The 27939-nt window shown below is 39.7% G+C and overlaps 1 protein-coding gene across 1 annotated transcript in view; it reads left to right on the plus strand.

Annotated features, from left to right (window-relative positions):
* The window catches only part of si:dkey-82f1.1 (DENN domain-containing protein 2A), a 58657-nt gene extending 31734 nt beyond the window's left edge, over window positions 1–26923 (plus strand). The window contains exons 3-20 of the mRNA XM_041796056.1: window positions 856–1899; window positions 6857–6984; window positions 8299–8411; window positions 8492–8689; window positions 8971–9064; window positions 10346–10396; window positions 10709–10896; window positions 13039–13148; window positions 13822–13891; window positions 15844–15921; window positions 19005–19145; window positions 19297–19445; window positions 22115–22292; window positions 22402–22443; window positions 22599–22704; window positions 23940–24236; window positions 24384–24470; window positions 25967–26923. Coding sequence (XP_041651990.1) covers window positions 856–1899; window positions 6857–6984; window positions 8299–8411; window positions 8492–8689; window positions 8971–9064; window positions 10346–10396; window positions 10709–10896; window positions 13039–13148; window positions 13822–13891; window positions 15844–15921; window positions 19005–19145; window positions 19297–19445; window positions 22115–22292; window positions 22402–22443; window positions 22599–22704; window positions 23940–24236; window positions 24384–24470; window positions 25967–25998 — 3106 coding nt within the window. The 3' untranslated portion in view covers window positions 25999–26923. The remainder of the gene's footprint in view (window positions 1–855; window positions 1900–6856; window positions 6985–8298; window positions 8412–8491; window positions 8690–8970; window positions 9065–10345; window positions 10397–10708; window positions 10897–13038; window positions 13149–13821; window positions 13892–15843; window positions 15922–19004; window positions 19146–19296; window positions 19446–22114; window positions 22293–22401; window positions 22444–22598; window positions 22705–23939; window positions 24237–24383; window positions 24471–25966) is intronic.
* Window positions 26924–27939: the final 1016 nt, after the last annotated feature.

The raw sequence follows: 27939 nt of genomic DNA on the forward strand, positions 1-27939 counted from the left end.
ATGAATGGTGCAAACACTGATTTCACTGATTTAAGCTGCATGATTTTCAATCTCTTCCTCTGCTCTGCAATTGCCAGCTCTGCTCTGAATCAGTACTGCACTCTCACTTTTAACCCACCTCCACCCCAGCATCCACCTGTAGGCTCCAACAGGGGGTTTAAGTTGTTAGCCCCTCAAATACTGCAAGTAGAATAAGTCTTTGAGGAGTGATGAAGTCAGAGCCTGATGCCAAACAAACATGTTATACTGCCATGATAAATGCTTGAACTATTACAAACACACGACTGAAATACCACACAGAAAGGGAAAAATGGCGTGAAAGGCATTCAACACTAACCTCTGGCCTCGCTGGAATTGAGAAATTCACCAGGGTTCTCTGAGGCATATAGCGTGTATTTGATGATGATAGATGCTGATTACTGAAGGGTTTCAAGACTGATTATTGGCAACTATCTTTACTCTAGGTTCAACAAAAATGACTCCTCAAGATGAAATTAGACACCCAATCATGTTTCATGCTTTTGTGTTTTGGGCACAGTTGGGGGCATGGCTGGTATAGCTTTTCATCAACTCCACCTGTTTGTTTGTAGGTTGATCTAAAGTTAGTTTATACTGCATTTTCAATATGATGTTCTCCACAGATTTGATTTAGAAGCCCCTCTCGGTTATCAAATGGCTGATGCCACTCTGGCTGTGTTCAATATTTTTTATAGTCTTGATTCTAAAGCATAAAATGTTGCTGCTGTATATATTTTGTGAAATGCATATATTTTTTTCTATGTGTGTTCTACAAACCCAAGTAATTAACAGCATACTGTATAACGTGTCTGTGTTTTGTGAATGGTTTTCCTCTAGGCTCCAGTGCTGTGGCTTGAAGGTCAGGGAGGCTCCGTTGCCTGTGGTGCCTCAGCACCAAGAGGTGTGTGGGTCACCAGGGGACATAGACAGGAGGGACACCCCTGCATCCACCAAGCGTCCCCTCTCCCCTTCACTAAGCCTGACTGACAGCCCGGGTCCTCCTGACAGCATGCTGGCTCAAAGGAGAGCCACCACCACCAGCGATCCGCGGACTACAAACATGGAGAACGGCCTGTGCGGAAAGCTGAACAACAATAAAAGCCAGGCCGGAGTCAAGACTGCGAGCATCCGTGACAAGATCTCACAATGGGAGGGCAAAAAGGAATCTGCCCCCTTAACGTCTTCAGGGACTTGTCCACTGAGCACCACACAGAAAGAAGTGGAGACAGTGAGGAAAAAGGAGTGCAAAGCTTCAGAGTTTCAGAGGACGGACAGCAAGAAGTTTGTCAGCTGGGACAGACAGGACTCAGGGAAGGAGAATGTTGGAAAGCTGGGGGATTCAAGGCCTAAATCTCCAGAGGGCCAAACAAACAAGGACAAGGAATTAATATTGGAGAGGGGATGTCGGGCTTCAAAGCCAACAGAACAATCCCAAGACAAGAAAACTGTTTTAACCCATGTTAAAAAACTGGAGAAGGCAACAAAGGAGGTTCCTGACAGACCTTCACTGGCATTTCCAGGGAATTACTTCTGCCCTCCCTCAAAGGAAGAGCTGGAAGAAACAGAAAAGAAGGCCAACGAGCCCATTTTTGGGACTTTTGACGTTGCTCGCCATGGCAGTTCACGAAGGAGGAGGGACGGTGATCCAGAGAACGTATACAGTGAGCCAGGTGCTCCTTCTATAAACCCTCTACCTAAACCTCAACGGACTTTTCAACACCACACGCCACCCACTACTCCGACTTCAGGGCCAGGCTCGGGGAAGGGACGGAGGAACTTGCCTCCTCTACCCTCCATTCCTCCACCACCTTTACCAACATGCCCTCCGCCTGGGGTCTGCAGGAGACCCTGGGCTGACAAACCTCGAGACAGCAGTAACAGGTAAGAGGATGACACTTTGACAGCAGACACTCATCCTAGACCTGTATCAAGACACAGTAGTAATTTAAGAAAAATACTAGTGTAATGCAATATTGTATTGCATGAAAAGTTTAGGACCGCCAAAGTGTATACCTAATTTCTAGGGAAACTGGTTATCAATGTGCAAAACATTTAAGCAATGCTGAGACACTTAACTCTAAACCATAAAGTCAACTTTTTCTAGTATGAAAAGAGAAATCATGAGACCAGTCATTTGGGTAAATCCTTTAGGGGAGCATGCATAATGTCTGAACCAGATTTTATTTCTATCCCTGGAGCTGCACCATTACAAGTACTTTCACACAGTCAAGCCATCTAGCTTAGTCACAACTACAATCCAAGTTTTCAAAGGTTTGATGTCCTCATGTGGGATCATTATTAACCACTGATGGCTCTGTGTATCCTCTAACCTTTTCCTCCACCACCCTCGAACAATAAATGAGGTGAAAAACATTTCCCACATCTGCTGTAAATCAGAGCCACAGTGACATCATCCTGTTTCGAAATATAACAGAGAATGAGCTCATTGGTTGGATCCCAGGAATGTACACATTAACTCGCTTATTCCTCCTTCCAAATCTCAGCACTGACAAAAAAGAGACCGACATTCAGAGTTATCTGAGTACTGTCAAGGAGGCTCTTTGCTTTTTCAAAAATTTCAACTCTGACATTAAAAATAGAGTGCGAGGCTTTCAGCCTTCCCAAGCAATGTGTGAGGTAATGACTTTGCAGGGTTGGAATTTCTAAATGTGAAATGTGTCTTTTAGAAAAATGTGAATCAGAATCTGAGTCATTTTCCCTTGTCAAGAACAATTAACATGTTACATTTTTTAAGAATAGTGCTCACATTGTGTTGGTAACAATCAAACAAACAGAGCTCTGTAGGGAAACAGAAATGTGAGCTCTGCAGTATTGGAGTTCATCTATTGTTCACTTTCTGCGGTGGTCTGAGCTCTTGTTCGTAGCTTGGCTCAGATTTGTTACATTCCATACCATATGTGGAGGCCTCACTCAGCACAAGTGTGCTGGGTCAAGCCCTTTGTTTGGCAGGGCTGTCTTTCTGTGAGGGTCCTTCGCTGTGTTGATTTTTGAGCGTGAAGAAATACACTGAGATGAAAAGTAATTAGTAACATTTGTCTTGTTCCAATACAATGCAAACGCTCTAAAATAGATACTGCTTTTTATAACTTATGTTCACTTTTTGTTAAAACTCTGCTAGAAAGGTCCTAAATTATACTCTCATAAGAATTGGGGAAAGCCTCTTGGTTTTAATATTTAAGTGCCTTAAACCTGCTTTCTTTCCAATGGGCTGCAGTGGCCAACTCAACAGGATTTTGAAGTTCATTATGAAAAAAACACCCAGTTTCTTGCTTGATAACATTTAATGGTGAAACAAGGTTGACAGTTTATGGTTAAAAAGGTGACCCTGTTAGGCCCTCAGGTTAGTCCTGAATCCAGAATCCGGCCCCTGCTGTGATTGAGTTTGCCACCCCTGCTGTAGACCCTCTTCCTGCTGACTTTGCTAAAAAGTAGCTAACAGGGGCACTGGTTTAGCTCAGCTGGTAGAGTAAGTGCCCTTACATAGAGACTGCAGTCCTCTACGCACTTTTCACAGGATCAGTTCCTGGTCTGAGTGCTGTTTGCTGCATGTCTCCCCCAACCTTTTTCATTAAGAAAATGTGCAGAGGAGAAAATATGTTGTGGTATTTGGTATATCTTTTTCTTGAAATCCCTACAGCTATTAAATAACCCCAAAAACTATTAAGATTGAAACAGTTTTGTTTGCAATGACTTGACATTTGATCCATTTTACTGAAATCCCTGTCAGCCAATAATAAGCAAATATGGCGCATGATAAGCTTGTACGAATCAGCCCATCTTTGGTTTTCTGTATTAATTTTCTGATTGAGAACCTTTAAGAGAGCAGTTTTCCTGGCCTGATAATTGAATTAAAAGGTCAGTTTCATGCGCGTGTTTATACCAATCACAGCACATTAGCGCCAAAACCAGTGATGGCTGACATGACAGCCCAAGAAAAATGCGAAAATGTCTCAATCCCCATGTTGTGGTTTGTCATAGTGTAGGCAAGCTGACTGATCTCACTACAAAAGGATTGAAATAATGTATTTGGAAGAAAATGAAAATAATCAAACAAAAGACCCAAAATGCTGATTTTTTTTTATTTGAATGTCTGCCCCTCCAAAGTTCCTGTTAAGGAAAAAGCTGACCCATGTCCGAATGCAGTTGATGACCCCTGCAATACACTTCTGGTACAAATGTGCTACACACTATCAAACTAGCTTATGCTGGTGTTTAAAGGCAGGCGACAATCTGACTTCTGCATAGCATTTTTGCTAAGCAGAGACTGTGGACTGTGTGCTGAGTGCATTGACTTGTCTCATCCAGGTTTGAGATACAATACATGCCTCAAAGAATTTGCCTCCAACTTAGCCGCATGTGCTAGTCTGACATGCAGTTAAAGAGGTCATTAATTTGGCAGAAATGTGCAACAGATCTTGGATCTGATTGAAATGCTTTACGTCTTGTAGCTCCAGACCTCTGTTTTTGTTCTTTTTTTCTAGCTAGCCTGCATTGCTACCCAGAGTAACCTCCCCTGCACAATGTTTTCTTTAATTTTCTTGTACTGTTCTTATTTGTTCTGTTTTGTACAAATGTATAAAATAAACTTAACTTCAAGAAATTTTGACTTGGTACATTTTCAGTCATACATTATGTTTACATGTATTTTAAAAGTCAAGTTTTAGTCAAACATAATGATTCATCTTTTGTAATTGCATGGTAATGTACTGAAAGTTATTATGGTGGTAGCCTGATAACCTAGAAAGAGGTGTAAAACTCCATATTCATAATTTTATCAGAATATTGCAACCTCTCTGACATCCACTTCTTATATTCATTCTGTGGCTCAGTCCCAATTGTAAGTTTTACCCTTACCCCTCATTTTAATCAATGTTACATGGGTTAGTGGTGAAATCCCCCATGAAATATGATGACCATTCAAGCTCTTGATAAATCATCAGTAGTCGTTAACAGAATGTATGTAACACACACACACTGTACACACATGTACAGTGCATAGCATGTGTACACAGGCAAAATGCTAATATGTTGTACTTCTTCTAAGTGTCTACCAACCTCAGGTCAACTGGCAGCTTATTCCACAGAACAGTACCATAGTGGCTAAATGCACCTTTACCTGATTTGCATTTAACTTTAGGCACACTTAGAAGGCCCATACCCGAAGATCTGAGTGATCTGGTTGGGTGATAGTGAGTGAGCATGTCAGAAATATACTGGGGTGCCATACCATTCAGTGATTTATAAACAAGAAGAAGCACTTTAAAATCGATTCTATATTGGACGGAAGGCCAGTGAAGATTTTTCAGGATGGGTGTGATGTGTTCTATTTTCTTTGTTCCTGTTAGAATGCCGGCTGCAGCGTTTTGTATGAGCTGGAGGCGATTTATTGTCTTTTTTGGAAGTCCAGCATAGAGAGTGTTACAGTAATCTAATCTGTTGGATATGAATGCATGGACCAGTTTTTCTGAATCAGACTGAGACATGAAGTTTGGAAATGTTTTTTAAATGGTAGAAGGCTGTTTTGGTGATGGCAGTTATATGTTGTTGAAAGTTTAAGTTTGAATCAGTGATTACTGCAAGATTTCTGACGTGCTCACCATACTTAAAAGGAAATGAAGATGAAAGTGAAATGAATTCTTGTCTCAGTTGTTGTGGACCAACTAGTAGGATTTCTGTTTTATCTGTGTTGAGCTGAAGAAAATTCTGTGACATCCAGTGGTGTATTTCATCGATGCATTTGACCAAGTGATTTATGGGATTGAGATTGCCAGGGGAGAGTGAGACATAAAGCTGTGTATCATTGGCATATGAATGGTAGGAGACATTGTGTTTCTGAATGATTGAACCCAGTGGGAGCATGTACAGGCTAAACAACAGTGGACCAAGAACTGATCCTTGTGGTACCCCACAGTCCATACTGAATTTTACTGATGTGAAATTGCCGAGTCAGACTGAGAATGTTCTTTCCTTGAAATATGATTTAAATCAGTGAATGACAGATCCTGAGAGGCCTATGGAATTTTCAAGTCTATGGAGTAGGATGTTATGGTCAATTGTATCAAAGGTGGAGCTTAACTCTAATAATACTAAGACGGAGAGTTTGTTTATGATACCAGATTTTTGTCAATGATTTGGCAATGTTCTGGGAGATACCAGGCAATCCAGAAATCTCTTTGAGAAAAATATTTTAACTTTGAAGGGCAATGTAGCCCCAGCACTTTACCCTAACTCGCCATTCAAACAAGAATTGGGACCCTAACCCTAGACATGAATGCAAATAATGTAGGGGTAGGGCTAAAAGGTATGGGCAAGGGTTGAATTGGGAATGAGCCCAAGACTTAACTCTCTGACATTGTCCTTTTCTAAATTTTATTTGATCAATGGCAGCAATGCACTAAAGTCAACACAAAAAAGATAAATATTCACAGCTCATTAAATGAATACAAAATCTGCCAAAAAAGGGAAAACTGAATACCATTGGAATGACTCTTGCAGGACTGCTGGATTGAACTGCGATCCACGTGGCAAGCTGTGCCTAATAAAGTGGTAACTTACTCCAATTTGTGCATGTAGGGGTGGTTGCACGCAACCATGTATGCTCGTGCTCACTTCATTCAGCTGTCTTTATTCTTTGGCTGTGATGAAACACAGATGTGGCCATTCTGATGTGGCAACAAGCAAAAGGCAACATTAGTTTTAAAAGTATCAGTATGAGCACGAATTGCTTAAGGAGATCCGTCAAATATCCTTCCTTTATCTTCTTTCTTTGTGTTTGTCATGCAACCCTCCTAAACCTTTGTGATGCTCTGTCCTCCAGGAAGTCCTACGAATTTGAGGATCTGCTCCAGTCGTCTTCAGAGAGCTGCAGGGTGGACTGGTACGCTCAGTCCAGACTGGGCCTTACACGCACTTTATCAGAAGAGAATGTCTATGAGGACATAATAGGTAAACGAAACCTGACTAAGTTGGGCATTTGTATATTATAAGTTGATATATATTTGAACAACTAAACATCATCTTTTAATGCTCTAATACAGTTTGCTGGTTGCCTTTTTTTCCTTACCCATCATACTCTGCATGACCCTTTAGTTTCATTTCACTTATTAGTCATAGCGTTCAGAAACAGAGGTGATGAGGAGGCCACGCGGTCTTTACTCTGCTGTTTTTACTGCTTCACTTTTAATTTAGAGCCATGCTGCTTCACCTTTATTAAAAATTGTACGTAGAAACTTGACCTAAGTTTCTACTTCATTATCTACCTTGTTATGCCAACCCCACCAAGAGCCACTTTAATTTCATAAGGTACAATAGCAGCGTTGTGTGAGGTCATACTATAGCTGAGGTTGACTGCTGTAATATCAGAGCAGTAGGGGAACATGAAAATGGTGTAGAGCCATGGCATATTACAGTCTTTTTTTTTCCTTTGTGTTGTAATGTCCCAGCTTCTAATCTGCTAAATTAAACACTTTTTACCGTAGCATTGTTACCTACAATTCTCAGACTTTTTTCACCAATAAACAGCAGTGTCTTATAAATTTACTTGGAGTCACTACTTCTGTCTTCTCATAAAAGTTATACAGATAGTGACGATTAGTTGTGATATCCTCATGGTCTTGTCATCAACCTCCTCGCAGAAACCTGGCTCTAATCAACACACTGAAACATAACGACCCCATGACTGATATTGTTTTCACATTAAGAAGAAAGCTACCGTCACCACTACGCATTTTCAGACGCACACTCCGATGACTGATGCAAACTCACATGTGCACAGCTGACATGTGATGTTGTTGGCAGCCAGCGATGTGAAAAACAGCGCACTGAACCCTTGTTTTCCTCAGAGGTAGAAGGAGCAGGGAACTGAACGTCCCCCTTCATCTTCCCACTCAAACGGGTCACATCTGGTGGATGAATTGATGGAGCAAAGAGGAGATACAGAGGCAAGAGATAGACGAGAGAGAGGGAAGCAGAGGTTTTGGATAATGAAACTTCCCTATTTCTTATCTGCAGAGGAGGATTGGTGGCTTGAGATTATTTGCTTTAGCTGTGCAGGCATCTTCTCACAGTGAAATATGAGCAGGGTAAGCTGACTCTGGTAGCCCTTCTGCACATCTGGAGTAGAATCATCTGAAAAATATCATGACTGCTACGGAAAAAGTTGTTTTTTTTGCTCCTTGGAAATCTTGTGACAGGCTGCTGTATATAATAAGTGACATTTGTTTTCCAGTTTTTTTAAAAACAGATATTTTTCTTCTTCAGATCCTCCATCCAAGGAGAACCCTTATGAAGATATAGAGCTGGAGAGAAGTTGTTTGGGAAGCAAATGTGTCTCACCTGTCTCCTCATCTCCTGTCCCTGACACACCAACTAAGGTACCTGATTACTAATCCTTCATAGTGTATTTAAGGGAAATAGATCTAAGTACTAAAGCTGCCCTCGTATTTTCCCTCAGCTCTCCTCCAAGCCTGGCTTCTTCAGACAAAATTCAGAAAGGCGAAGCTTCAAGCTCCTAGAACTACGCAAGGCCAGCAGGGACACTGGCATCTCCTCTCCCTCTCGTATCAGCCCCCCTTCCACACCCAGCAGTCCAGATGACACCCCCTGCCTCTCTGGAGACCCATACAATCGCAGACGGCGGAAAATCCCAAAGGTACAGGAGTCTGAGACTCCTTTAACTAAGCTCATGCTGCTCTGTCTTTGATTTATGGTCCAACAAGTTGCTCAGGGAGGTTCGGAGCTGGTCCACTCATGCTTCTGTCTGGGGATGAGTAAGGCAGAGGAAAATATTCTGACTGATATTTCCTGTGAGAAGTGTGCCTAGTGGAAGGCCTCCCAGAAGCTTGTATTGAGATGATCTTTGCTGGAGTCTGGCAGATTTTGTTTATCAGTTTAAGGAGTTAAAGATGGACATTTTTCTCCTTTTACCTCCAGATGGTGCTGAAAATCAATGGCATCTTTGAGGCGCGGAGGGGGAAGAAACGTATGAAGAGGGTGTCTCAGTCAACAGAGTCCAGCTCAGGGAGAGGTGAGACTTCAAATATTAAACAGGACACATATTATACTTACAGTAATTGGTTTTTACTTGTCACTTTGCTTCACTTCACCTGTCAATTAACAATTTTAACTTACAGAAATAAACCCCTGTAATGCCCATATGAAGGAGGTTTTGTTTTTGTTTGTGTTTAAACTGTTATCAACTATTTTTATTATGAAATGAGTAAGGAAAAAGTTTGTGATTTAAAAACTGAACCAAGTGAGAATCCAAATTTGGATCAAGGAATTCTTTTAAAAGCGAGACAATTTTCTTTGACATTTTAGTTTTGGGTGTGCACTTTACTGAGAGAATGATGAAGGAAAAAGGCATACAACCACAGCATCTTAACACAATCACTAACACATTGCAGATTTATCAAGAAGGTTTAAAACTGCTCAGACTCGTTAGAAAGTAAAAAAAAAAAAATAAGTGGATGATATTTACTTAAAAGGCAAATTCATAAGATACAATGAGTGAAGCTAAAATACGATACAATGTGATAAGTTATGATATAATGCAATATGGTACAGCACAGTACGCATTGGTAAGATCAGGTGCGGTATAATATGGTACTCAAAATTACATTGTAAACAACACAATAAGGTACGAGTGGAACAAGCTTTATGCTACAAAGGAGGAGGCTGGGGTGGAGGAGGTTGAGCTTTGTCAGCAGCAGCAGCTGCAGTGTGATGCATCAGCATTAATGCAAGCAAGGATCAATGGGAAGTAAATCATATTTAAATGGACCGCTGTGTTGAGAGAAAGAGCTGTGATTGGCTGTGGGGGTTGGGGGGTGATAATTGGGATCAGCTGGCTATCAGCTGATCACAGCTGGACATATGACTACCATGTCCTGCATAAACTAACGCTGAGCTTCACTAAATAGAGGTATGATAAATTAAGAAACAGAACAGGATAACATTATTGACTGTAGTGTTGGCAGATTTTTGGTAGCAATTTAAAGCAAAACCAATTCTCTTGGCAAAAAAAGTCAATTTTAGATGGTCTCAAAACATTAGGGGTGTGTTTTCTTATAAGTATTAATCAAGCTGTAACAAGAAATTCTCCACATTTAAGAACATGTAAGTCATCAAGTTTTATGGACAATGTTACATTCAGGGAGCTACTGATACTGATATATGTTTAGGAGGATTTGGTGTTGTGTTTTAGTGGGTGCAGTGAAACCAGTGAGAGAGCAAATTTAGTATTAATATTGTTGTATGCAGCCTCCTCACTGTCTGTTTGTGTTTTTCTTTTTTCTCTCTAATTTAGTGACCGATGAGAACAGTGAGTCTGAGAGTGACACAGAGGAGAAACTAAAAGGTGAGAACAGAAAATTCTTGTACTACTTCTATACTACTACTATGTTCTGGAGCTACAGATGGTGTGCCCAGCACTATTAAAATCAAACAGTATATGAAAATGTCATTATATTGGTTTACAAAGCTGATTAAGATCATAGTTTCCTTTTGTTTCATTGTTCCATTGTACAGCTACATTAAATTTAAACATAGATAGAACTGCAGATATCCTTGCATAGTAGCCCCACAGTGGCCCTTCAGTTTATTTGTATGTATTTACACAAAACACCCATGTATTTGCATGAAATGTATTTCTTTACACTGCTGTTTTTAGCACACAGTCAGCGTCTGGTGTCAGTCCAATCCATGCTGAGGCAGACAGGGCGGTACCGGACGCTGGAGAGGGATCTGATGGAGTTGCAAGAGAGGAAACTTTTTGAGTATTTCATAGTTGTTGCTCTCCACAAGACCAAGGCTGGAGTTCCCTACCTGCCAGAGGTCACTCAGCAGTTCCCTCTCAAGGTAAGAGGGGGAGGAAATGTTTAAAAAAAATCACCTAGCCAGATTGATACTAATGAATTTCACTAGAAAAAAACATCCATTGTGAAGTTTATGAGCACCCAGTGTGGACTTTTCTGGGAAAAGCCCAGGAAATTATTCACATGTTGGTACAGCAACAGCAGGTATTATCCAATTAAAAATGCTGCCTCTTGCTTCTGATTTTCCACCAATGGTAAATGGAGAAGACTAATGGATACTGTGATCAGTTATTTACAGGAGATTATAACACTTATAATGCTAAAACTCATATACTTGAATGTACTGTAATAACTTCCTTAAAAAAAAAATGAACTGAAAAATCTGACAGTATAGATGGATAAGAATTGAATAAAATGTGCACTCAACTTCATGTAATGAGTTGGAATTTAACTTATTCAGAAATCCACCAGCCACTCTATTTTAAAAACCAGCATTATCTAATAAGATATAACACAATAATCAGGGTTTATAGTATTCAACTTATAGGTTATTTAATAAGAGATTTAGTGCATAAATCACCCAAAATGTTGCTAATTTTATCCTTGTTTTTGCAACCAATTTGAGCTGTATCTGACCGTGCAAAAATCTGCTGTGCTGCTACAGGAACACTGTAAACTTCATAGGCATTTTACTGATTCATGAGTGTCAGACTAACTAGAATTTAATGATTTGAGTGCGATGTCTGCAATCTCACACCAAAATTCAAGCTTTGTTTAACTACCTTGGACTTGCAGCTAGCAAGATACTGATTCAAACACAACTTAAGCAGATACACAAGTTGCAGTGGAGAGCTACTCTCACATAATACTGAGTCAAACCATCCTAGCACACAGCTGCCTGTAAACATTTAACAGCCGCTCAAGGAGGCGAGATTGTTTGGTCAGTGAGCGTGTAGTTCTGTTGGCTTGGCTCATTAAGCAGATAAAAAGAGGTCTGATGTATGCTCTTTACTGTAACAAAATCCCTCTGGTAGGTTACATGTTTACCTGCCCCAGTGGCTGGTAAATTGTGCAAATTAATCTGACTCCTCTCTAAAGTATTTGCATTTTGTTGGTGGTGGGTGTTAATTTCCCACCCTGCAGTGCAGTGATGTAGTCCTGTATATGTGAGCTGTTAAAATCAGTACTTACAATGCTCTTAATGTACAAGCTAAAATCAATATGCCCCTAAAACAGACACTTACACCCTCTGACCCCTTTATAAAATACACCTGTTCAACTGCTCATTAAAGGAAATACCTAAACAACCAATCTGCAACCAGTGCATTGAGGGTTGTAGACATGGTCAAGACAATCTGCTGAATTTAAACCAGACATAAGTATGGGGAAGAGTAGAGATTTAAGTGACTTTAAATGAGTTATGGTTGTTGCTGATGGATGAGCTGATCTGAGTATTTTAGAAACTACTGATCTATTGGGACTTTCACACATAATAATTTCTGAGGATAACAGAGAAGGGTCGGGAAGAGAAAAATACCTAGTGAGCAGCAGCTCTTTGGGCCAAAATACCTGGTTGATGGCAGAAGGTGAATGAGAAGACGAGTTTAATAAAAACTCACATAACCACTCATTACAACTGAGGTATACAAAAGAGTGTCTTAGAACAAACAATATGTAGAAAGCAGATGGGCTACAGCAGCAGAAGACCACCCCAGGTGCCACTCCTGTCAGCTAAGAACCCGAATCCAAGGCTGCATTCCACATGAGCTCTCCAAAATTGGACAATGGGAAATTGTAAAATTGTTGCCTGGTCCGATCAGTCTCAATTTGGCATAAACAACATGAAAGCCTGCCAGACTGCCCATAACCATGACATGTTCAAAATCACTTTAACAATCTTTCTCCCTCACTTTGATGTTCAGTTCAAACTTCAGTCTTGACCACATCTGTGTACCTGCTTGCAACATGATTGGCTGAATAGATATTTGTGTTAATGAGCAGTTAAACAGTTGAACCAAATAAAGTGATAATTTAGTGTATGCCTGATATTCTGTTTTTGTTTAAGCAGTGCAAGTAGTTTCTGTTTCTAAATAACCTCAGTCACTGGTTAAGACTTTGCTGGCATTGTTCTCAGGTTGCATCGGATGTGTTTTATTTATGCATCTTCCCTCTTTTTCCTATTCAGCTGGAGAGGAGCTTTAAGTTTATGCGTGAAACTGAGGACCAGCTGAAGGTCATCCCTCAGTTCTGTTTCCCTGACGCCAAAGACTGGGCGCCTGTCGACAGCTTCCCCAGGTGGGTCCACTGCCTGTGACTTAGACTTTTAAACTAAGTGAGACACCACAGGGACGCAAGAATTTCCTGGCAGAGTGCTAAAAGCTCAGCTGTTCTCCTTGCTAATAACCACTTGTTAGAGGAGAGGCTCAAGATAGAACTGACCTTGAGATTACGGTAATTTCTTTAAAACACTGACACTGAGTAATAATTACAGAGAGAAATGTTGGATTTAGAACCTGACACACCTGCTCTGGTGTTACAAAATTCACCTCTCTGTCTCCTCTGTTAAATATTGGCCTCATTACCTCAGACTTCCTAGCTTAGCAGCTCAATGTCTATATTGTTCCAAGAAGTGATGAAGTATGCTCTGATGGTAATGGCTAATTATTACCTGAAGAGAAATGTTTGATGGGTCAGAGGCCACTCAACACACACCTGCATTGAACTTGCTGACACTCTTTCCTTTCGGTAAGGTCTCGCAGGTCAATGAATACCTGTCAGGTAAAGCTGAAGAGGTTTTGTGTGGTTATTTGCAGAGTAAGCCTGTCCTAAGGGGTTCCTTCTCAAGAACAAAGTCATGCCTTTGTCTATCAAAACCACTAATCCAGTTTGGAGTGGGGCTGTTGTGTGGTTTAAACTACTACAAATATTTACCAGCAGGTTTGACAGATGTGTGTTTTTTCATCCATAGTGAGACGTTCTCATTTGTCCTGACCGGTGAGGATGGAAGCAGACGGTTTGGATATTGTCGGCGATTGTTGGTATGCCCTCAAAAAGCTGCTCTCCATTTTCTTCAGCTTCTCAATACCAGATTATAAAAGATATCACACTATTATCCATTCAGTTTCCCTGTTTTTTTTATACAGACCTGTTTTTTGGAATCGTTTAGTTAGAGGATGATTGATGAAATTTTATGGACAAATAGCTAGGCAGCTACAGAGAGTGTAAAGGGTCTTACAGCGAATCATGTCTGTAGAAGATGATACATTTCTTTTGCTAGATAACTATAAATATGCATTATATAGGCAGGGATGTAAAAAATACATTATTCACATGCTGGGAGACATTTCAACAAGCTTTCTCTGTTTGAAGGATATACAATACACAGATGTGTTTGGAATTTGTGTATTTATTTGAATTTACTTAACCAGGAAAACCTCTTTGGCCAAGACAGAGTTACAGACATAAAACTTGGAAATTATTACAACCACAGATCAACCAAATCCCTGGTCACAGAGCAGAAATTCATCAGTCTAAACATCTACAACCTAATGCATCTTCCTCCAATGCCTGTAATCTACGTTTAAGAGTCCAGATCCTAAAGACACAAGATCTCCTGCAACAGACCTCCTGTTCCATTAGCAGGTACACTGCTAATGGAGCAGTGTACCTGAAACTTATTTTACCCATTTCAAGTCCCATTTGGGAACAGATAGCAAAAGTCTGTGACTAAGTCACAGAGCGAAGACTGTGCCTTCCAGCACTTTTCACACTCATAAAATCACACAACTGTGATGGAAGCAGGTTAAGTGTAGCCTTATACAGTACATAAGGATATAACCATGATTTTTTCTACAATTCAATTCAAGCATAGAGAATGCAATGATAAGTTAGGGACCTTGGACTGATTTAAACCTCAGTGCACCATGGTAAATAGTATTTAAAGACTTAAGGCACCGAGAAGATGCATGCACTTATAAATCATGACCATAATCAGTTTGAGGTACAAAGGTGAAAGAAATCAACACCCAGCTGCAACTGAAACTTCTTTACAACTTGTTCAGTATGAAGCTTAAAAGACAGTGAATCATCAATCAACTTAAGGTATTTACAAGATGATACAGATTCAGTCCCGTCACCTGTAGTAATAGAAGCCAGGCTCAGTGACTTTTTCTTTGAGTTTGAAACTATCTTGAGTTGAGTTTTTCAGAATTATATTCAGTATCAAAAGATTGTTGTGAGTGGCAGAGCCTGATGGTATAATGGTATAAAATGGTATAAAATGTAAATAACAGAGGTCCCAAGACTGAGCCCTGAGGCACACCATTTTAGCTTCAAAAGTTCCGAGCCTTCATCTCACATATGCTGCGATCTGTTTGATAAATAACCATTAAACAAACAAGCAGATTGTTCTGACAGACCAACACTGTGCAGTATGTCTTTCAAAACAACATGGTCAGCAATATATATATCTATATATCTATGTCTGCTAGTAAAGATGATGATTATGATGATGATATAAGGGTTTTGAAGAATTAATAAAAGAGCAGCACAGTGATCCTCATTGTCCACAGGCTCAATAAAATCAAGGACAACATACAATAATGTTATATACACAATAATGCATATGCCAATACTTAAATACACCAAAATATGTATGGGAGCAACACTCAGAATAGTTGTGTTTCAATTCTATCATGTTCTGTCTTGTTTGATTTCTATTTGAAACCCCTCAGGACCATAACTAAATAAATCTCCTTTTACCCTTTTCTTTTCTTCCATTTTCATGCTAGTTGTCAACAATTAATTTCTACATATTTCTTTAATTTGTTTAGGAAATTTGGGGGAATTTTTTTTCCTCAAGTTTCCTTGGAAAGTCTCAGTGAAACAAAAGCTTAGTGCTGCTTCACTGGCCTAATCCTGTGGTTGTACTTGGGTGAGCGGTCTTGTGACACTCTGTCTAAATCTGTCTTTTTTCACTGTCTGTTCACAGCCCAGTGGTAAAGGCAGAAGGCTCCCTGAGGTTTACTGCATCGTCAGTCGTCTGGGCTGCTTCGACCTCTTCTCTAAGGTAATTTAAATATAAACAAAAGTGCACTAAGTTTCTTTAAGCATTTCCAATACATCTAATCACACAGAATTGCATATGTTACCCTTTCACATAGACAAAGCCACCCCCCAATATGAGGGCACATAGTAGTGCCACCCTCGTCGCCCACAGAACCACACCCACCCCCTGTCTGCTCTACTTTCCCACAAATCCTTGTAGTCTTGGCTCCAGTACAGACACACATGTGAGCTGCAGCTGATGTGGTTTCTACAGTGGAAAAGGTTCCCTGTGCAGAGCCTTAGATTTATATGCATGTCCACCCATATACATAAATATCCATGCAGTGTACATACGGCTTTGCTAAAATTGTGTTTGTAAAGATTCAGACATGGACAGTGAAGGGTAAAAACAGTACATGTGCTTTAAAGGACTTTGCAAATAAGATAACTGCAACATCTGCATTGCATGTACTCAGTGTTGATGATTTTCTAAATGTTTCATCTGTATCAGATCAGCTACACAAAGTTTAATGCTGCACAGATGTGTACAGTGTGTATATAGCATGGTACACAGGATAGATTCAGGCTGTTAGCCATTTGTTTGAGTGACTTTTGACAATATTTGGATGTCTGTACTGCCCACGCATCATTGATTCATTCCTGATGGCACCTAAACTCACTGATTACTTAATCGGGTATACTTGTTCAACTGCTCTTTATCATTGACATCTAATCAGCCAATCAAACAGCAGCAGTCAAGGCCACGAGGCATTTAGGCATGGTTAAGGTGGCATGATGAAGTTTAAACTGAGCATTAGAACAGGAAAAAAAGAGATTTGACTGACTCTGAACATGCAGTGGTTGTTGTTTGTCAGGCATGCTTTCACATTTAAGCAAAATGCTGACACTACTTTTCGAATATATTACAGCAGAAACTTAGGCCCATCAGATTAGGCAACAATTTTCCAATCATCTATTGTCCAATTTTGGTGAGTCTGCGTGAACTGTTGGCTCAGTTTCCTGTTCTTAGCTGACAGGTGTGACATCCTGTGTGATCTTCTGCTGCTGTAGTCCATCTGCTCTCAGGTTTGAAGTGGTGTGTTAAAGATGCTCTTCCTCATACTTCTACTGTAATGATAATATAATAAAATATATAAATGTTAGTTCAAAATTAGTGCAAAAGAAGAGGAAACATACTTTCTATATTAGCCAACAAAACAAATTTACCCTGATGTGACATCTGTTGTTTAAATACAACAAAAAATAAACAGTTAACTGACAAAGACTATGTCAATAAAGAAACTGATTTTAAATTATTTCATGACGAGAGACTATTGGACCAAGAGATGATTGTCGAATGGTGGAGGGATAAAGGTCAAGGGATGTGGGAATGATGGAAGGATTTTATGTGGAACAAAGGCAGATTATAATTAAACTTGTAATCGGGGATAGATGAATGAGGACTGATGCTAGACTGTTGTGAACAGGTATCACGTAAGAAAACCAGGATTTAAGAATCAAGATGATGGAACTGGTTTTGGTAGAATGGGTTTATGGGAATAATCAGCTGGTGTGAGCTGATGATCAGTGAAATTAACCCTTTACACATCACTAGTTACTTTCAAATGATGAGTTACATTACTGAATACTCTGAGCAAAAAGTAACAAGTTACACTACTTTTTACATTACTTTGCATTACTCCTTTTCACCTAAGATCTTTAACTTAATTGCCAATAAAGATTACAATGCTAAACCCTACATATCTCCTACATTAGTGTAATATAGTGTAATGGCACTATTTCATGCATTAAAAGGCGTAAGGATACATTAGTAATGTCAACATAAGAAATGATGTTACATGTGCTCCATGAAAAGTTAGTCAACAGTCAAGTCCATCTGTCATGCATTAATAAAGTCAACAAAAGATAGTCACTGCCTTCTGATAATGCTACATAACACTATAAATAGCATGAATTCCTATTCTAATAAGGAGGACATACTGTACACAAGATCTCTCCTCTATAATACAAAAAAGGTGACAACAAAGTTGTGAAAATCAGACCAAAACAACATCTCACTGTAAAATTTCCTCTAGCATATATGCTGCCATAGGCCTACTTTTCTCATCTTTTGTGGTTATCCGTGGCTGTTTTTGTAGATGTCAGCATCATGCTGTTATCCTGAGCATCACTTATGCTCCGGGGATCTTAACTAGCTTTGCGTTATATGCAGAGTTCAAAGCAATGGAACGTTGTTTTTGACCTGAGCAAAGTCCATGCATTACTGTCACATTCTTATTCTTTTGTGCCACAAATCCAAAATAGTGCTCATAACTCCACACATCTAAAGATGTCCTTATTTGAACCGCTTTGCCGTTCCGTCCTCCCTTCTCCATGGACTCAAGCTGATGTGTCAATCACCTGAATTGGTGAGTGTTGCAACAGCGTGCATTAAAAAAGGTTGCTTGATTTGTTGTCTTTTGCTCCCATTTTACACATGGTTGGAGGATTTACAGTAACAAGATTATTATTTTATATTAACTGTAATGTGATTACAGTAGCACATTACTTTATGCCGCATTACACCCAGCACCACATATGATGGTGCAATGCAAGGAAACTGGATGAGTTGAGACCCTGGGTGGAGGAGCTGGTGGATGTAGGAGAATGATGATTGTCTGGTGTCTTCTGATGTTGGCAAGACATGAAAGAACCAAAGGAGCCAATAAAGTGGGTGGGGGAGGCATCTGTAACGAGCCCCCAGTGGTTCCTGTATTTTGACATAGGGAAGTAAAAAGCAGTCAGAGGAATGGGATTGAGTCTGGCGTGCTTACATACATTTGGCAGTTGGATTTGATTGAGGTTTGGTCTATGTTGAACTGAACTAAGTTTTACTATTACACTGCTATTACAGTAAACAAGAAAGGAACCATCACTTATAACAGGACAGAAATGTTTTCTTTTAGTCTAGGCCCTGGTCAGATTTATGCATGTTATATTAAGTATCCAAACATTGCTATGAAGTATTACTGCAAACAGTATAACCGTGATTATTCCTGACTGCCAGTATTTAAATCCCACTGCCATGTTCTCTGTGTTTTCCAGATCCTTGATGAAGTGGAAAAAAGGAGGGCTATCTCCCCTGCATTAGTGCAACCATTTATGAGAGGAATAATGGAAGCTCCCTTCCCCGCTCCAGGAAGAACCATCACTGTCAAGAACTTCCTACCTGGGTCTGGGACAGAGGTAAGATGATGATGGTGTCAGTAGTTTTATACCATTCCTAAAGAATGCATTAAAAATCTCAGAACAGTGTTTTGTCTTTGCTTGTTTTTGTGTGAAGAGCAAACATTCATTGATACTGTCCTGCTCACTTTCTCTCCTCTATGCCATGCAGGTGATCGAGTTGTGTCGGCCTTCAGACTCTCGTCTTGAACATGTGGACTTTGAATGTCTCTTCTCCTCCTTGAGTCTACGTCTCCTCCTTCGAGTGTTTGCCTCCCTGCTTCTAGAGCGTAGAGTCATCTTCACTGCTGACAAACTCAGGTAGGCTGCAACAAACTTTTGAGAACAAAGGTTCTGATGCTGAATAAACCATGATCCAAGATGTAGGATGATGACAGAGGGACAAACAGTCTGAGGAAAAAATCCTGACCGAGTGTGAGAGGAAGGAATGCTGTTGTGTTATACAGTCGTCTGGGGAACAATCATTTCTCCTCTGGAAAACTGTCACAGAGGCCAGATAGAAGTCAGGATTCAGAGGATGACTTTGAAACTAACACATGTGCAAAATGACATCATTACTCCACTCACAAGCTCTTACTGTGTTTGTAGCACACCTGGTTAACATGCAGGCTGAGCAGAATCAGCTCCTTTGTGTCTGTTTGGTTCGCATTTTTCGTTTTCCCGCCTATGTGGAAGCATTTCTCACCAGAGCTCATGAGCAGAGCCTGCCTTTTTGCACACTTCTACCCTTGAGTGGAAACTTGGCCTCATCAATTAATTTTTTAATGAATTAACTTTGAGCAGATGCACACACGGGAGAGATTAAGTCAACAGCGAGGGGTGGGTGTGTTTGCTACCGCTGTATAGTTTTTATAAGCATTACATCACTCTCCTCTAAGAGATGCATTTAAAATTCCTCTCTTGGTTGTAAGGAGCTTGTTGGAGCAATAGGAATGAACTTTTAACATTGTGTTCAACACTAAGAAAAGGGTAGAGGAGAGGTTTATTTTGTTTAGGAGTTGTTCAGCACCATCTAGTGGTAGAGACTAGAATTATAAATTACTCACTCATGGGAAGACCCTGGTCACTGCTTTGAAGGAATATATATATATAATTTATATCTAAATGAAAGTGCAGAAGTCATTATTATCTTTTTAAATTTGTAGTACTTTTAGTCTTGACATGTTCCATGAATTCTTGTTCATGTTCTTCTTCTACTCAAATTCCTTAGCATTAGCAGATGCTTTACAAAAGTGGGAAACAAAACAATGAAGTAGTTAGCTGATCAGGTTTTCAGATTAAAAAATCTTTTCCCAAAGCAGTGATTTCATTGAAGAATACTTTGGGTCAGTGGTTCCTAAATAGTGTGCGAAGACACAGGTGTGCCTTAGGGCAACTCTAGGTGCGTTGTAGGAATTTGTACAACAATACACATTTAATACAACTATAAAGCACCTGAAGATGCTGTGATATGTTAAAAATACTGTATTGTTAGGAGATTATTATATTGTGCCTTGAGATTTTGGCTGAACCAACTGGTGTGTCTTGAGCATAAAAGTTTAAAACCACAGCCTTAAAAGTGCACTTTGCATGTAAATTTTGTTGCAGGTAATGCATGGAATTTATAATAGGAATATATTTTTATTTAATGGTAACTGTTGACACAGAAATGATCTCCACACTCATTTAATATTCAACAAATTTGCATAGAATCTTAGTTTTCCCGTTATGTTTCCAATCTTGGGAAGAAACTTAGAGTAGGTGTAAGTATAAAATGAATGTAGTAAAGCAGTAAAGTGTATTAAAGAGGAAAATTGTATTATCTAAAATATATCAGAGGAAAAGTGTAAAGTAGCATGCATGTAAGATTTTGTTAAATACAATCTTCTCCATTCATGTCACACAAACAAGAAACAACAGAAGATATGACATCAAGAGATTAGCTTTATGTGAGGTTAATACAATTTTAGCATTTAAACATTTGATAAACATGAAGGTCCACAGACTCTTCAGCTCTCAATAGGCAATTTCATCTAAGCAGGGTGTTTCCATCTACAAGACCTTCCTCAAGCAAATGCGACAGGAGATGAATCATTTTCTAATATTTGTCAATCAACAAAATCTTTAACATCTGTTAAACAAGATACATACAATAATCCAGGACGACAGACCCAGACTGGACTAGAGACCAGAACTATAAATCTTTTACCAGGGTAAAGATGTTTTTAGATATTTTTGCTACATTTTAAAATACACAGAGGTTTGAGAAATTGTCTATTTTGATGTCCGTCCTGCTTCCTGAAGTATGTCACCCTCTTGTGGTGGTTGTATTTATTATCTTGTCTGTTGTTCAGCAGGTTTTTGCTGATTGTCACATTTTAGAAAGCCTGTTTGTTTCTACCAGTTTTAGCCATAGGAAGATTTTATAGATCAAAATGGTCCCCTGCTTAAATAAAATTAACCACTAGAAGCTGAACAGAGTGCTAACCTTTTAATTTTTTTTTTCTGCAGTCAGTGCTTTCCTTGTCCTGCACTCTCACACATTTTGCCTGGGTATGCACACAGTAGTCATCTGTCATCATTTTTACATTTGAATATGAACTGGCCACGCCAAGCAGGAACAGAATGTTCTGTGACCATGCAAAACATTGTCACCAAAATTAAAATCACACTTATAAGTTGCACATCACTTGTGTGGTGAAGCATCCTCTTCTTTGTCTTTTCATCACTAAATAGATCTTCACCCATGTTCATAAAGGCAACTCACACAAAGGTCTAAGACTTAAATAACAATCAAGACTCTCAATGTATCTGTGTTATGAACTCTATAGAGTACTGAGCTGTACCAGTTTATTTTCAAGTTTTTTTCTCTGTGATTTACTGAACTAATTCTAATGACTAGCTTAGTAGAATCCCTTAAAAAAGATGCTTTGAGTCAATGAAGGCTTACCTTTGTTTATTTAAAATATTTCTTTGTTCTTTTCCTACAGCACCCTGTCTCAGTGTTGTCATGCCGTTGTGGCTTTACTCTACCCTTTCACCTGGCAGCACACATACATCCCCGTTCTCCCACCCTCCATGTTGGATATCGTCTGCACCCCCACCCCCTTCATAGTGGGCCTCCTCTCCAGCTCTCTGCCTCGTCTCAAAGAGCTGCCCATAGAAGAAGTAAGATCAGCTTTTGTGTTTGTTAATGATACACTGTCTTTAGTGCCTTTTCCTCCTCTGAACAATAGCTGCAGGAAATGAAATCACTGTCCCTCTGCTCCTCCCTCAGGTCCTGGTGGTCGACCTCGGCAACAGCCGCTTCCTACGACAGGTAGAACCCCTGGAAACATAAAGAAAACAGTGACACTTGGAGTCATCCTTAAACTCGGTTTCACGTTTAGTGATTCTACCAGATGTGGAGATGACGTTGTGCTGATGCTCTGCAGTGTGTTGACTGTTTTTACATCTGTGAATTTCCCTCCTCAGCTGGATGATGAGGACTCCATTCTTCCTCACAAACTGCAGGCGGCTCTTGAGCACGTGCTGGACAAGAGGAGGGAGTTGGCCTGTGAGAAAGGAGATCTGCCCAATGGTGACTCATCAAACAATTACAATGTTTCTCTCAAAAGTTGTCTTATAGTATAATGACATATTTCTGTTGTAAGAGCCAAATAACAAAGAACTAACATGCTAGTTTTCCATTCTTGACTTAGGGGATGCCATTTTATTGATCTTATAAATCAGTTGTGGCCAATATAATTTGGATATCCGAAAGTTCTAAATACTGACTTGAGGGGGTGAATATCTTTGCAGTCAACAAGTTTGAGATGAAGATGTAGGAAGACTAATTTTTGTTGCGCCTCTCTGAGACGGAGGACCAGTGATGAGTGCTGTGTCCATCACCAGTTATAAATCTTAGGGTTTAAGATCTGAAGCTGCAGTATCCCTGTAAATTGCATACCCATAATCCATAAACACTAGAAGCACAGCTTCAACTATTCTAATCCTACAGGACAAAACATTTGGCATAGAAAAGTACCAAAAAGTTTGACAACTTCAGTTCTCTGCCAAACAAAACCTCTTTCAAAAGCTCTGTATATTGCTTCAGTTTTCTATCATCCCCAAGATGATCCCTTGTTAGAGCTGTCAGATGCATTCAAAGAAAAACATTTAAGACACATGAAAATTGTCATACGGCAGCCTTGGTACATGTTTGTGGTACATTAAAGCATTCTTTCAGGAGACCTCACTGCAATTTTAGTATCAGATTCATTACATGCCCTGATAATGATACCCTTTAGAGAGACGGATGAAAATAGTATGGAAATTAAAAACTGGTGGTATGAAGAGGCTGAAATGTTCCATACAGTTAGTAATACAGTGACGCTAAAGGAAGATTACAACACAGTTTGGAGCATTCACAACCCGGACAACAGAACTGAGAGCCTCAGTCTGTACACATCAAAGTTTTTTAAATATTTAAATGGTCAGAAGATTCAAGTAGATCTTCTATGTCTGACATTGGAAATCTGAAGCAAATATGGAACAGGAGCTAAAGACAACTGCTAGTTTGGCTTTTGTTCTAGATAAGATATTCTGGAAAGTTATATAGATAATGAGACGAGGAGCTTCTAGAGTTAGAAGGAAGGATATTTCTCTTTCATCATAAATGTGAAAGTCTGATTTCAAAGAGTTATTGAGAAAATGCTGCAGTTGTATGGGGTTACATACTACATCAGATGCATCAGTCATTCTGAGATAGGAAAGGTAATTTTATGTTATTTATATTTGATTTCTTTTCTCTCCTCCTCCTCTACCACTGACCAGACTCCAGCTCCCTCAGCACGGTGGTCTCAGAGGCCTTTGTTCGTTTCTTTGTGGAGATGGTGGGTCACTACTCTCTCTTCATGGGAGGAGCAGAGCGAGATGACGAATCTGTCTCCTCCCCCACTTTGCCCAGCCCCTCTTCCTCCTCCTCTACGCCCTCCTCATCCTTTCAGCGCGATGCCTTTCGCAAAGCGGTCACGTCAAAGAGCTTGAGGAGGTTCTTGGAAGTTTTCATGGAGACTCAGATGTTCACTGGGTTCATCCAGGAAAGAGATCTGCGCAGGCAGGGCCTCAGAGGTACGGTTATTTGAATTTCTGTGATAGTGTTAAATTAGATTTTATAACTTTGTTGTTGTAAAGCTGACTGAGCGCTGTGTGTGCATATGAAAAGAGTTATTTTTTTAAATGTTTTTGAGAATATTTCACTTTCTCTTTGATGTCCAGGTCTGTTTGAGGTGAGAGCACAAGAGTATCTGGACTCGCTGCCTGGTAGTGAGCAACGGGGGGTCAACAAGTTCCTGAAGGGTCTAGGTGAGATTTTATCTACAGCCTTAATCAGTCACTGGTTGAAAAGTTTAAAACCTTTATATATTAACTTAATCAACCAGAGACACAGGAGGCAAAAGATACAGTTCATTCAGAAAGTATTCAGATCCCCTTCAGTTCTTAAAAAGAGAACTGAAGTATTCAGACCCTTTACTAATTACTTAGCTGAAGCACTTTTAGCAGCAAGTACAGCCTTGAGTCTTCTTGAATATGAATAAGGGAATTTACTACCATCCCTCTGTGCGAATCCTTTCAAGCTCGGCCAGGTTTGATGGGGACCCTCAGGTATTTGAGTAGGGTTCAAGTCAGGGCTCTGGCCCAGCCACTCTAGGACATTTACAGAGCTGTCCCTAAGCCACTCCTGTGCAGTCTAGGCTGTGTTCTTAGGGTCATTGTCATGTTGGAAGGCAAACCTTCAGCCCAGTATGGAGTTCTGAGGGCTATGGAACAGGTTTTCATTGAGGATATCTCTGCACTTGGCTTCATTCAGCCCTCCCTCAACCCTGACTAGTCTTCCAGTCCCTGCTGCAGTAAAACGCCCCCACAGCATGATGCTGCCACCACCATGCTGCACTGTTGGGATGGTATTTTGCAGGTGATGAGCAACGCCTGGTTTCCTCCAGGCATAATGTTTAGAATTGAGACCGTCTGAGAGTCCTTTAGATGCTTTTATGCAAACACTAAGTTCACTTTGCTGTGTGCTTTCCAGTGTGCACTGCATAGTCCTCCGTATAGCCCTTCTGCCATAAAATCCAAATCAGTTGAGGGCTGCAGTGATGACTGTCCTCCTGGAACTTTGTCCCATCTCCACACAGGATCTCTGGAACTCAGTCAGGGTGACCATCAGGTTCCTGGTCACCTCTATTATACTAAGGGCATTCTCCCTCGGCTGATCAGTTTGGCTGGACAACCAGCTCTAGGAAGAGTCCTGGTGTATTTTAAACGTTGTTGCAAAGGGTCTAAATACTTATGTCAATGTGATTTTCAGTTTTTTTATTTTTAATATATCACTTTATCTTGATGGGGCACTGAGTGTAGATTAGAATAAGAAAATAATTAATATGATCAAATGCAGCATCAGGCTGCAACATAACAAAACGGAAAAAAGTGAAGGGGGTCTGAACACTGAATGCACTGTATATTCAATCATCCCACCTGCAGTGCCTGTGGATGCTCTCCAAATAGCTTAGCCTGTTTTAGTTCACAGTGATGTCTGTGTGTCTGCTCCTCATCCTCACTGCTCTGTTTATCACAAACAATAATTAGGTCATGTCAAGAACACATGCTTATGTGTTGCTCTCATTGTGATCCAACTGTGACTGATTCCTGTCATTTCAATAACTCTTTAATATAACAGGGAACTGTCATGAAAAATGTGAAAAACTAACTAAAAGTTAAGCTTATTATCAGCTTGTACAAGTGTGCCTTATGTTTTCTACATAAACTTGTTTTGATTATTTTCTCATCTGCTGTAATTTCAGGAAACAAGATGAAATTCCTGTCCAAGAAATGATGCTCACATTGCATCTGTAAAAGAAGAAAAAGGATGAAGAGTTGTGCAGGATAAAAACAAGAAGAAGACGCACTCCCAGCATGTGAAGACCGTAGCAGTGTGGAAGGATCAGAGAGCTGAGGATGAACCCTGGAGGGACCTGGACTCATAGGTTGTGAACTTGAAGGGATCCTGAGGATTTTTTTTTATCATCCAGTGATGTTGTGAAGGGTTAACTCAGCTTGGACCAAAAGACCCTTCCAACAGAATAAGGTGGTTTTCAATAGCATCCTGATGTTTTGCAGATTTTAGTCATTCCTTCAGTGTGTTACTGTACAGCACAGCACAGTGTAAATGTTTTTAGGAACAGTGTTCTCCCTTTCTTCCATCACTAACTTCACCCCTAAACCTGAGGACCAAGTGTCTCTTTTTGTACATTAATTTCTTATACATTCCAATTATTTTCTATAGGAGCTTTTATAAATACAGTAGTACAACTTCTTCACCAACAGGAGGCTTTTAAGTTAATTTATATACTTTTTTAGATAAACCTAATCTCTTTTTTATTCTTATTTTAAAAGAGTGCAAAGAATCTCCTGTAGTTTGTCATAGGCTTTATTTAACAGAGTCTAGTCCAGACTGTTTGTAGACCACTTTGGCTAAATGTTGGGTAAATGTACCACTGTTTGAAGTAAATTTACTTTTATTGCGATAAAGGAATGCGTACCAGCAGAAAGACTTAAAAATGTCAAGATGGAAGAAAAACTATGTGAATATGTGTCACATTCTGGTTTGATCTGGTTAAGCGTTTGGGAGTGGATGGAGGGGGTGCATGTCTGGCTAATAAGCGGTATCAATGTGTCACAAAGAAAACTCAGTTTGCTTTAAACTTGATTAAGAATGCAATGAAAGTTTATAAATAAAGTGATTGAATTTTTGAATAAAACAGCTGTCCCTTTGTCATCAACTTGCAACACAGATTTAGAGTGAGGATGCTGTTCTTTGCAATATAAGAAGCAAACTACATAATTAATGTAAATAATTTGAAACATTTAAGTATATTGTGCTTCCCTGCAGTTATTTATGAGTGAATTGCCCTTCTATACAATCCAAAATGTTGTTGTAGCTCTGTTATTTTCATGTACATAAATGTGAAAGAAACCCTTACTTTCTCCCAACAGCAACTCTCAAGTCTCAAAAAGTGCTGAAATATGTTAAAATTATAATCGTCATAGCAAATTATTGTTAGGGAGATCCCTGTAGTCATAGTGAAAAAATAAGTTTAATTAGACGTGCAATTAAAAAAATGTATCAACTGACTGTAACTTCAGTGAGCATATATTTTTAATTTCTAGAGCTAACTCTTGGCCTCGATACATGTTTAAGTATTGATATAAGGCAGATTTGATGCTCTTATAAGATTTAATGAGCACGTACTGTTGGGTATTTATATTTCAGATTCCACTTTACTTCTTTGGCCTTAGATGCTTCCTATTATTTTATTTCCTCACTATGATAGATTTTAGCTAAATGGGGAAGGGCCGTACAATTGTCATGAGTTATTTCCCACCCCTTGTAACTTCTGTGCATTGACACAGCACCCTGTCGTACCCACGGCAACCACTAGAGGGCTTCGTTACCCAGTTCTTCTTGTCAGTCCTGAACTCCCTCACACATCCAAAGCTCAGAATCACATCTTGGATTCTGAGACCTCCAGGCTGTTACTGACTCACACAGTTTGACCAAGTCCAACAGCATGACTGCTTTTGTCTTCTTGAGTGAGAGTATAACCAAATGAGACGTTAGTACTGGCATGGGCACAAGTGGATACACTTCTAATTTTTAGGGGGTTGAAAATCTATGATTTCATCTAACTTTTATTATAAAGCTTAAAAACGAACAAATTACGTACTTAAAATATTCTCTTTTTAATGGAACCACCTGACCAAAGGAAAGAGTGGA

The sequence above is a fragment of the Cheilinus undulatus genome, linkage group 9 (genome assembly GCF_018320785.1).
Source record: "Cheilinus undulatus linkage group 9, ASM1832078v1, whole genome shotgun sequence".
NCBI classification, from domain to species: Eukaryota; Metazoa; Chordata; class Actinopteri; order Labriformes; family Labridae; genus Cheilinus; species Cheilinus undulatus.